Source organism: Oryctolagus cuniculus, chromosome 1, assembly GCF_964237555.1.
Source record: "Oryctolagus cuniculus chromosome 1, mOryCun1.1, whole genome shotgun sequence".
In the NCBI taxonomy this organism is placed as follows: domain Eukaryota; kingdom Metazoa; phylum Chordata; class Mammalia; order Lagomorpha; family Leporidae; genus Oryctolagus; species Oryctolagus cuniculus.
The window spans coordinates 63,225,842-63,237,906 of NC_091432.1; the positions used below are offsets into that span (position 1 = coordinate 63,225,842).

At 44.3% G+C, this 12,065-nt stretch overlaps 1 protein-coding gene across 26 annotated transcripts in view; it reads left to right on the top strand.

Annotated features, from left to right (window-relative positions):
- NUP98 (nucleoporin 98 and 96 precursor) overlaps positions 1 to 9,269 on the top strand; it is a 132,045-nt gene extending 122,776 nt beyond the window's left edge. For all 26 annotated transcript variants that reach the window (XM_008264822.4, XM_070074498.1, XM_070074502.1 and 23 more), the window contains 4 exons: positions 1,532 to 1,773; positions 2,031 to 2,185; positions 7,657 to 7,768; positions 7,897 to 9,269. In XM_008264822.4, coding sequence (XP_008263044.1) covers positions 1,532 to 1,773; positions 2,031 to 2,185; positions 7,657 to 7,768; positions 7,897 to 8,114 — 727 coding nt within the window. In that variant the 3' untranslated portion in view covers positions 8,115 to 9,269. The remainder of the gene's footprint in view (positions 1 to 1,531; positions 1,774 to 2,030; positions 2,186 to 7,656; positions 7,769 to 7,896) is intronic.
- The last annotated feature ends 2,796 nt before the right edge of the window (positions 9,270 to 12,065 follow it).

Below are 12,065 nucleotides of genomic sequence, written 5' to 3' on the forward strand. Positions count from 1 at the left end.
AAAATGAGACTAATATTTATCACAAGGCCTCTCAGTAGTCTTATAAGGGAGAAGAGTTCTCTGTGAACTTCAAGGGTGAGCAAAAGTCTTTCTAGAGATAACATCTATAAAATTGGAATAGGGAATAATGAAGTAGAAATGGAAGTGTACACTTCACTGGGGCAACATATAACACAACCTAGGTGCTGGTGTCTCTAGTCATCACTTGCCGTGCCCATGCATTGGGCTTACCAACTCAGCCTTGTGTTCAGCTGTCTGTGTTTTGGTTTTCTTTCCTGAAAGAGAACTGGCCTTTTTGTCATGGTTTGACAAAATAAAATTGGAGATTTTGGTTTTTGTTTTTTGTTACAATAGTAACAAAAATATTTGTGTAGCATTTTTTTGTAATTGCTTTTACATATGTTTATACTCTGTTCTGTACTCATTTTATACTCTTGTTTATACTCATTTTATGCTTGTAGTGCACCAGTGAGGCAGACACTCATACAATCTCTGCATTATGGATGAGCAGTCCAACACAGAGAGAGATTAACTTGCGTAAGGTTACATAGCTAGTAAATGACAGAGTGACATTTCTGACTCACCCAGAGTCCATGCTCTTAGTTACTGCTGCATTGTCGTATTATAGTCTGAAAGAAGTTGGATTTTTGCTTTGGTTCTTCATCCACCATGCATTTACTTTGATCTGTGGTAAAATGTACTCACTTTTTGAGTAAACATTTCCAAGCCTCAGTTTTTTCATCCGTGGAATTATAATGTTAGTCCCTGCTGTTAGTTTGCTGTGGAACTAAAGGAGTAAAAGTATGAAGCATCTAGTAGAGCTTTCCCTTTAAGTCAATTTCTTTGTTCTTTCCCCTTAGCAGAAGTGAGTGACTGCAAGAGTATTGCTTTGAGTTTACTGAAACACTAATGGGAGATTCTGCTTGGTAAAAATACTGGCTGGTAATATGATTGATGGTTCAGAGTTAGCATGGGAAAGCACATCCTATTTCCTGAAAAAGAATATTAAAAAGGAGGCAGTTTTCATGGAATTGAGAGTCTCTGAGACGCATAGGATCTCCAAAAAGAGACCAAGATGTGGGAGATAATTTTAATCTGAAATTGAAATGACTGTTTCTTTGGCCCAGACAGAAAAGGACCTTCCTTAAGGGGCCTTTAGAGGTAAAGAGAATGAAATAGGAATGTCTGTGGTTTGAAAAAAGGAACAGAAACCTAAAAGAATCCTTACTTAGTATACATGAACCAGCCATGTGTGAGAAAGGGCAGGGAGAATGTTGGGAGTGAACTTGAGAGAATGATCTGTGAAGCAGAATTTCCTATCCTAATCTTCAGTCTTCTAAATTGTGGCAAGGAAGGTATGAGAGAAACTACAGAGGAAAACCTTTTCTGGGAAGTTGTCAGCCTCCAGTGATCCACTAGAGATCAAAACCTGGAGTTTGAGAGACTGTCCCGGGGATCATGCTAAACTGTCCGGGGAGCCTTCTGCATAATCAAAGACAGAATTTTTTCCAGCTTATCTCTCTTCCTATAGCATGCGTGAGAAGGCTGTCCGAGAGCTGCTTACCCGGCACTGCCAGCTAATAGAGACCCCTGAGTCTTGGGCTAAGGAGACTTTCCTTACCCAGAAGCTTTGTGTACCTGCTGAGTGGATTCACGAGGCCAAAGCAGTGAGAGCACACATGGAATCTGACAAGCACTTGGAGGCCCTTTATTTATTTAAAGCTGGCCACTGGAACCGCTGCCACAAACTTGTCGTCCGACACTTAGCTTCTGGTGAGTCCTGGGGCCTGTATCTGGGATCACCTCATATTCTTCCAATGTCTGAACACCCACAATGGGTCAGGCTGAAGGTGATGTTCAGTAGAGACATGACAGACCTGAATCAAATCACAGAATTTTATTTTGCAAATCAAATCTGAAGGAGAGGTGTTACATTTTCTTCTTTCCTGTCTTAAATTTCTGCCATGCTCTCTATACTTTGGGAGCCATGGATTAGTGCAAACATGTTGCTCAATATTTTGTTTCTTCAGATGCCATCATTAATGAGAACTATGACTACCTGAAAGGATTCTTGGAAGATCTGGCACCTCCAGAACGCAGCAGCCTAATTCAGGACTGGGAAACTTCTGGGCTTGTTTACCTGGACTATATTCAGGTTATTGAAATGCTCCACCGTATACAACAGGTACCTGACTTCCTTAAATGTCTAGTTTTCCCTTTTCCCAGACCCTTACAGCTTCAGAGATGTTAAAAGACCTTAGTATATTTTTGAAAATTGATTGGTAGAGCGAGCGCTGTCTTTGCAGCTGCTTTGATAACTGTATTAGAACTTCAAAAACACTTATTTTTACCAACTAATATGTGCAGTAGACATTCTTGAGGCTTATAGTCTTCTCCCCTTTTCCAGCCCTAATTTGAATGAGAAACTCAGGGATGAGAGATCTAGTATTATGGTTGATGAGGATAATTATTTCATATAAAGTTGGGCATTTTTAAGTTTGATTAAAATGTCTTAGATAAGTCTCAGTTACTTGCTTATAACACAGAAATCAAACTCATCACTGTAGGATTCAAGTGCCTACAGAGACTTTTGCATTTCAGTCCTGTCTTAGCTCCTACCACTCTTATCCCAGTTTTGTCAGCCTGTTCCACTCACACTAAATTACTCATGGTTTTTCCAACAAACCTTGCTATATTTCATTCTTTATCTGGCATACCTATATTGACCTTTTAAGATCTTGATTGCTGGCCGGTGCCGTGGCTCACTTGGCTAATCCTCTGCCTGCAGCACTGGCACACTGGGTTCCCGTCCCAGTTGGGGCGCCGGGTACTAGTCCCGGTTGCTCCTCTTCCAGCCCAGCTCTCTGCTGTGGCCCGGAAGGGCAACGGAGGATGGCCCAAGTGCTTGGGTCCCTGCACCCGCATGGGAGACCGGGAGGAAGCACCCGGCTCCTGGTTTCGGACCGGCGCAGCGCCAGCCGTAGGGGCCATTAGAGGAGTGAACCAATGGAAGGAAGACCTTTCTCTCTGTCTCTCTCTCACTGTCTGTAACTCTGTCAAATTAAAAAAATATATATATAACTAGATTGCTGATAGCTCTACTTCCTTTCCCCTAGAAAGAGTTTGTTACACTTACTTTCTTACTACAAAAACACTTGATACATTTTGTTTGAAAGGCAAAGAGACAGAGATTTACCATCTGCTAGTTTACTCCCCAGATACCCATAACAGCTATGGCTGGTTCAGGCAAAAGTCAGGGGCCAAGAACACAATCCTGCAGGTCCCCTACTTGAGTGACAGGGATCCAGGTGTTTAACCTGTCACCTGATATCTCCCATTGTGTGCATTCGCAGGAAGCTAGAATTGAAAATAGAGCTGGGGGGGCCGGAGCCATGGCACAGTAGATTAATCCTCCGCTTGCGGCGCCGGCATCCCATATGGGCACCGGTTCTAGTCCGGGCTGCCCCTCTTCCTATCCAGCTCTCTGCTATGGCCTGGGAAAGCAGTGGAGGATGGCCCAAGTGCTTGGGCCCCTGCACCCACATGGGAGACCGGGAAGAAGCACCTGGCTCCTGGCTTTGGATTGGCGCAGCTTCAGCATTGTGGCCATTTGTGGGGTGAACCAACAGACAGAAGACCTTTCTTTGTGTCTCTCCCTCTCACTTTCTGTAACTCTACCTCTCAAAAAATAAATAAAAATCTTTAAAAAAAAAAAAAAAAGAAAATAGAGCTGGGACTCAAACCCAGGCATTTCAACATGAGATGAGGTTTAAGTTTGACAATAGAGTATAAAGATTAAGAGTTTAAAATTCTGAAGTCACACTGTTATGTTCATTCATGGCTCCTACAGTCAGTATTTGCTTTTCATCGAAAAATGAAAAAGCAAGGGATTGGTGAACTGTGTGGTGCAGAATAAATTACATACCTGTCAGGGTTTTCACAAAGATTAAACCATATGCATAAAGGGTTAACATTTATCTGTTTGTTTTGAAAGTTGGGTGACAGAGGTCTTCTATCCACTGGTTCACTCCCCAGATGGCTGCAATGGCCAGAGCTGGACCAGTTCAAAACCAGGAGCCCAGGGGCTTCATCCAGGTCTCCCATGTGGGTGGCAGGGGCCCAGATAGCTGGGACATCTTCTGCTACTTTTCCCAGGCCTGTAGCAGGGAGCTGGATTAGAAGTCAAGCAGCCAGGACATGAACTGGAATGGCTCATTGCAAGTGGCAGCTTCATCTGCCATGCCATAACACAAGCCCCACATAAAGTGTTTTACACACTAACTTGCATATACTAATGCTTTATAATTGTTATCATTATCCTCATCATCAAAGTTCCAAATCCTAGCATAGTTCCTGGTACATAATAGACATAATCCAATGTTAGAATGCATTAAGAGCATCATTCTTAAATAATGGCTAAAGAAACTTTTCTAATTTAATACTGATAATTCATTTACACAATCTGATTATTAAGACCCCACTCTGTGCCAATCACTATAGTGCATTTATATATATTTATATATATTTATATATATTTATATATATAAATATAAATATATATATTTATATATATAATATATATTATATATATATTTATATATATATATATAAAAATGATGTATTTTTTACTTGAAAGGCACCATTTTGAGAGTAAAGCAGTGGGTGGAAAGAAAGACTAGTTTCTGGTGGATGAAAGGATAGCACTTGTGGGGCCAGCATTGTAGCACAGCAGTGGTAACCTGCTGCTTCTACTTGATCCAGCTTTAATACTAATGCTCCTGGGGCCAGCGCTGTGGCGCAGCGGGTTAAAGCCCTGGCCTGAAGCACCGGCATCCCGTGTGGGCGCTGGTCCTAGTCCTGGCAACTACTCTTCCGATCCAGCTCTCTGCAATGGCCTGTTATAGCAGTAGATGATGGCCCAAGTCCTTGGGCCCCTGCACGCACGTGGGATACCCAGAAGAAGCTCCTGGCTCCTGGCTTTGGATTGGTGCAGCTCTGGCCATTGTGGCCATCTGGGGAGTGAACCAGCAGATGGAGGACCTCTCTTTCTGTCTCTACCTCTCTGTAACTCTTTCAAATAAATAAAATAAATTAAAAAAAAAAAAAAAAAACTAATGCTCCTGGGAAAGTAGTGGATGATGACTCAAGTATTTGAGCCCCTGTCACCCGCGTGGGAGACCCAGATGGGATTTCTGGCTCCTGGCTTCAGCCTGGCCCAGCCATTTGGAGAGTAAACCAGCAGATGGAAAATCACTCTCTCTGCCTTTCAAATAAGTAGTAATTATTTAATAAATAAATAAATAAATAAATGAATAGTATTTATGTAGACATTAAATAGTAGACTCTACAAAGGTCCCCAAAAGTGAACTCAATAAGAGGCAGTTCTTGGAAGGATTGGGTGAGCCCTTTGAGGAAGGAGATAATAGGAAACTTAGGTTTCATTGCAGGAGTTTGGGAAAGGGTATGCCTATGAGTCATATTTAAGGTAATAAATAATAAGGTAATATTTAAGGGTTAAAATGCCAAAGAGTATTCAAAATATACACAATGGATCAATGGATAAAAATAGTTTTACTTTTTTGTAAAACCACTCAGGCTACATACAGAATGGTAGGAGATTAAATGTAGAGAATTTGACACTGAAAGTTGTGTTATAAGTTCAAGATATTTTAAGCAAGTAATGGTGACCTGAGCTAGGGCGATGGCTCTGGAAGAGGGATGGAAAATTTCATATTAGACTGTAAAGATTTGGAATCATCAGCACATCAATCATAATTGTAGCCCTGGGAATAGAACGCAATATATAAGGAGGGATTGGCATTGAAGCACAGTGGCTTATGCTGGTGCCTCAATGCTGGCATCCCGTTTCAGCACCGGTTCAAATTCCCGCTGCCCCATTTCTCATGCAGCTCCCTGCTGATGCACCTAGGAAGGCAGCAGGACATAGCCCAAATACTTGGACCCCTGCCACCCATGTGGTAGATCTGGATGATGTTCCTAGCTTGGGGCTTCAGCCTGGTGCAGCCTCGACATTTGTGGCCATATGGGGAATGAAACAGCACATGGAAGATTGTCTGTCTTCCCTCTCCCCTGTTGCTGTGCCTTTGAAATAAATAAATCTTTGAAAAAAATGTTATAAGGGCCGGCACTATGGTGTAACAGGTAACTCCGCCACCTGCAGTGCTGGCATCAAATATGGGTGCTGGTTCTTGTCCCAGCTGCTCCACTTCTGATCTGGCTCTCTGCTGTGGCCTGGGAAAGCAGTGGAAGATGGCCTAAGTCCTTGGGCCCTTGCACCTATGTGAGAGACCAGAGGAAACTCCTGGCTCCTAACTTTGGATCAGTGCAGCTCCAGCCTTTGTGGCAAACTGGGGAGTGAACCAGCGAATGGAAGACCTATCTCTCTCTCTCTCTCTCTCCCTTCCTCCCTCTCTCCCTACTTTCCTCCTTCCCTCCTTCCCTTCTCCCCTTTCTCTGCCTCTCCTCTCTCTGTGTAACTCTTACTTTCAAATAAATAAATAAATCTTTAAAAATATATTTATAGTACGTAGAGTGAGAAGAAGGTTCTCTGGTGTTTTAGAAAGGACTATGAAGTGGGGCCAGTGCTGTGGTATAGTGGGTAAAGCTGCCACCTACAGTGTTGGCATCCTTTATGGCTGCCAGTTTGAGTCCTAGCTGCTCCACTTCCAATCCAGCTCTCTTCTATGGCCTGGGAAAGCAATAGAAGATGACCCAAGTCCTTGGGCCCCTGTACCTGCATGGGAGACCCGGAAGAAGCTCCTCACGCTTGGCTTCAGACTGGCACAGTTCCAGCCATTATGGCCAATTGGGGAGTGAACCAGCGGATGGAAGATTCATTCTCTCTCTCTCTCTCTCTCTCTCTCTCTCTGTGTCTCTGTCTCTCCTTCTCTCTCTGTGTAACTCTGACTTTCAAGTAAATAAATAAATCTTTAAAAAAATCTTTAAAAAAAAAAAGAAGACTATGAAGTTAGAGTGTTAGAGTCAGGAAACCAGAATTCAACTCTAGTTTGGGCTGTACTGCTTACTACGTGTACTCTTAAGAAGTCATACCATGGGGCTGACACTGTGGCATAGTGGGTAAAGCTGCTGCCTGAGGTGCCGGCATCCCATATGGGCGCCGGTTTGAGTCCTGGCTGCTCCACTTCATATCCAGCTCTCATGTGGCATGGTAAAGCAGTGGAAGATGGCCCAAGTGCCTAGGCCCCTGTACCCATATAGGAGATCCAGAAGAAGCTCCTGGCTCCTGGCCTCGGAAATGCCTGGCTCTGGTTGTTGCAGCCATTTGGAGAATGAACCAGCTGATGGAAGACCTTTCTCTCTGTCTCTTCCTCTCTCTCTAATTCTGCCTCTCAAATTAAAAAAAAAAATCATGCCATATTTCTGAGCCCAAATTTATCTATATGGCCTATAAATCATGATCTTGAGACTGAGTCCAAGGTTCTACACCATTACATTGTTCATGTGAGTTATCACTGAGTGCCTGGCCCTCAGCCATTAGGGTAGACAGTGGTAGCATAGCACTGCCAACCAGCTTCCCACTCCTCACCTCACTGTTGCCTCAGGGTTTTCTGTAGAGGGTCTGTGGGTGGGTGGGAATAGAATACTGAACACATTGTGTTCTCTGTTTCTCTGTAGGTGGATTTCTCGAGTTATGAGCTGGAGCAGTTACACACCAAAGTCACTTCACTGTGCAATCGGATAGAGCAGATTCAGTGTTACAATGCCAAGGATCGCCTGGCTCAGTCAGGTAAGCCTCTAACCTCTCCCTGCCTCATGCCCACTTGCTTCCTATTTTTATAATGACTTCACCCACTCCTGGTGCCCACCCTTCCCCAATACCTCATCCTCAGTGCTCACTCCACTTTTTCTCTTCAGACATGGCCAAGTGTGTCGCCAATTTGCTGCGGGTGGTACTGAGCCTGCAGCACACCCCTGATGCCACCTCTGATTCAACGCCAGACCCTCAGCGAGTTCCTTTGCGCCTGTTGGCTCCCCACATTGGCCGCCTCCCCATGCCTGAAGACTATGCCTTGGAGGAACTGCGCAGCCTCACACAGTCCTATCTGCGAGAACTGACTGTTGGGAGCCAGTGAGCACCGGGTTCCTCTCACCATACTCACATGGTCATTGACGCCCACCACACAGAGGTTCCCTAGCATTGTTCTGATTGGCAGCATGTGCCATTCTCTGGGTTGGCTGTGGATGGAATCCACCCTCCCTACTTGCTGCCCCATGCAGCATCCTCCAGTTGTTCAGGGCTTTTCTTAATACTGAACGTTGCATAAGGGCTTCTGGAACCCAGAACAGGAGAGACGAGTCTCCTTTTACCACTCTTAAGACCATACAATTGTTTTTCCTTTTTGAAAATGGTCAATAAAGCTCCTCTGGCAGAATCCCCCCAAAAAACAGGGAATCCTTTTCTACCCCCCAGAATTCTGAACCTTCTGATTCTCTAGGACAGCCTGCTACCCTATACCTACGCGAGTCCTTTTATACCAGAACTCTTAACAAGGAGTGAGACAAGTGATGGGACAAATGTGTTGATCTAGGACTGTCCTTCCTTAGCAGGGGAGCTGTCCACAAAAGGACGATGAATCTGTCTCAAATAGATTGATTAGTTAACACTGCCTTTTGAAATCAAGAGGGTTGGACTGAGGATACAGGATGGCATCTTTCCAACATATTTAGAGTAGAAGTGAATGCCTGCCATGAATGGATGATCTTCAAGGCTTGTTTTATTCTTGCCTTGGATGTCCATGAACACTATACTCTCCCTACAACCGTGTACAGCAGCAGCCCTTGGTCACATGTCACGAGTCTGTGAGAAGCTTCCAGAACTTGGTTTGGACCCTTGTTTTCAGTCATCTTGCTGGGACTCCTGTCTGGATTTGCCTGGAGAATTAAAACATGACCCTCCCGTTCTAGCCCCAAAACATTTCCCACCCTCCATCTGCCCTCCCAGAATGTGGAACTGCCAGTGAGGCTGGCAAGGAGCTGGGCTGTAGAGTCAGGCAGAGGGCCTTGGCTACACCGCTGCCAGCTGTGAGGAGCCCCAGGGAAGGGCCTGAGACAGCTTGGTGTTAAGGCTGTCACACACAACACGGCCACCCCTGGGTCTTTATGCATGAAGATTATGTAAAGGTTTTTATTAAAAATATATATATATAAAAATAAATGATCTAGATTATTTTCTTCTTTTTCTGAAGCTACTTTCTTAAAAAAATTAATAAAATGAAATGTTTATAGCATTCCTGGTATTGGCTTGCCCTTTGTATTTTTGAGTCTTCTTGCCCTGAGGATATTTATGGTAGCCTTTTTTGTTTAACTTGTTTTTCAATCTGCAGTGTAAATGGAGACAGGCCATTGATTGAGGAGAGTGTAATTTGATGCTAAACTGAAATAGAGACTGCTAGATTCCTAAGGTCAAGGTTAGGGGTGAGGGTGTTGATGGGTTAATGCTGACTACTATCCATACATGGATGCATATTAATTCCCAACTGGGGACTCATTGTCCAATAGAATATGCTTATCGTTCAAAGCCTCCTCGCTCTGCTGTTATTTTTTGTTTTTAAACATTAGGTCACACTTCACTTTGCTAAGTGCAAATTTTTTTTTTATATTCATCTTACTTATTTGGAAGAGTTACAGAGAGAGGTAGAGAGAGAGAGAGAGAGGTCTTCCATCTGCTGGTACATTCCCCAGATGGCTGCAATGGCCAATGCTGAGCCAATCTGGAGCCAGAAGTTTCTTCCAGGTCTCCTACGTAGGTGCTGGGACCCAAGGACTTGGGCCCTCTTCTTACTTTCCCAGGCACATTAGTGGGGACCTGCATTGGAAGTGGAGCAGCCAGGACTTGAACCAGCGCACATATGGGATGCCAGCTCTGCAGGCCAGGGCTTTAACGACCTGTGCCACAGCACTGGCCCCTAAATGCAGGTTTCCATATATACTGCTTTACACAGACTATTTTTGAGAAAGATCAAATAAGCAACCTGAGAACCATTCAGATCTTACTTTGACTTTTTCAAATTGAATATGTGAGTACATGCCAAATTGCAATGTAACCAAATATTTCTGGGACATTAAGGAATTCAAGGATGAGAAAACAGGTCTGCCCTGTGGCTGAGGCTTCTATTTTACTTAGGCCCCAGAGCTCCTCAGCTGGTGGTCTCCCCTTCATTATTGAGCCACTGTGTAAAGTGGAGTGACTGAATCATAGAGCATGGCCTGGGCTTCTAACAATTCTCAAGCTGCTTTCCTTTCCAGAGGTGTTTTTTCAAGAATGTGCTATGAAAGTGGTTAGCATTTAGCAGCATTAACAATTGTGAATATGGGCAGTATTTCTCTTAAGGCAGGTATTATTTATACTTAAGGCTAGGGTGGATGTGTGGTGCAGAAGCTGACTTATTGCTTGGGACACCCACATCCTGTATCACAATGCCTGGGTTTGAGCTCTGCTCTCAATCCCAGCTTCCTGCTTAACATGTACTGTGGGAGGCAACAGATGATGGCTCCAGTACTTGAGTCCCTGCCACTCATGGAAACCTAGATTGAATTCTGGGTTCCTGGCTTCAGTCTGGCCCAACCCTGGCTGTTGGTTTAAGCTGCTGCTTGCAAGGCAGGCATAGCATATCAGAGTGTCAGTTGAGTACAAGCTGCTCCGCTTCTGATACGGCTCCTAGCCGGTGCACCTGGTCAGGCAGCAAATAATGGGCCCTGCCATCCACTTGGCAGACCTGGATGGAGTTCCTGGCTCCTGGCTTCAGCCTGACTCAGATCCATTTGGGGAGTGAACCACTAGATGGAATATATGGCTCCTGTTCTTGCTGTGCCTCTCACCAACCCTCCCTCTCTGTTACTGTACCTTACAAATCAATATCTTTAAAAAAAATTATGTAGGAAAGTCACCCTTTTTGAAACAATTATTGGAGAGACAGAATTCTCAACTGCTGGTTCACATTCAATGCATGTAATGACCCAGCTGGGTCAGGCCAAAGGAAGAAGCCAGGAGCTCAATCCAGGTGTCCCATGTGTGTGGCAGGGACCCAGTTTCTTGAATTACCTACTGCCAGGAAGCTAGAATCAGGAGCAGATCTAGAACTTGTACCTAGGTGCTCTAATATCGGATGTGAAGCATCTTAACTGGCATCTTAACCACCTTGCCAAATACCTGTCTTGGCTTGCTCTTGTGTGCTTTTCTACTAATTTTGAAACAGATGAATTTAAATAACCAAACAGAATACAAAACAGTTCCATCACCTAAAGAAACTCCCAATTCTTCACTCTTTATAGTCACAGCCCCTCCTTGTTCCTAACCCCAGTGTGTTCTCCATCCCTACAGCATTGTTTTTACCGAATATAAATATACAATCATATAGTATGTAGTCTTGTGTGACTGGCTTCATCTATGTTGTGGCATGTATTAATACCGTATCTTGACCAGCACCGCGGCTCAATAGGCTGATCCTCCGCCTGCGGCACCGGCACACCAGGTTCTAGTCCCGGTTGGGGTGCCAGATTCTGTCCCAGTTGCTTCCAGTCCTGCTCTCTGCTGTGGCCCGGGAGTGCAGTGGAGGATGGCCCAAGTCCTTGGGCCTTGCACCCGCATGGGAGACCAGGAGAAGCACCTGGCTCCTGGCTTCGGATCAGCGCAGTGCGCTGGCTGCAGCGCGCTGGCCGCATCAGCCATTGGAGGGTGGACCAACGGAAAAGGAAGACCTTTCTGTCTCTCTCTCACTGTCCACTCTGCCTGTCAAAAAAAAAAAAAAAAACTATCCCTTTTTATGACAAAATAACATTCCATTTTACAGATATATCACTTTTCTTATACATTGATCAGTTAAGTGACATTTGTATTGTTTCCACTTTGTGGATATTTGGATGATGCTGGTATGGCCGTTCACATACAAGTTTTTTGCAGACATGCTCCCATTGTCTCAAGCATATACCTCAAAGTGGAATTCCTGAGATATACGATAACTCTGCAAAAGTTCACCAGGACTGCACGATTTACCCTCTCTGAGCAATATATTATGACAATTGCA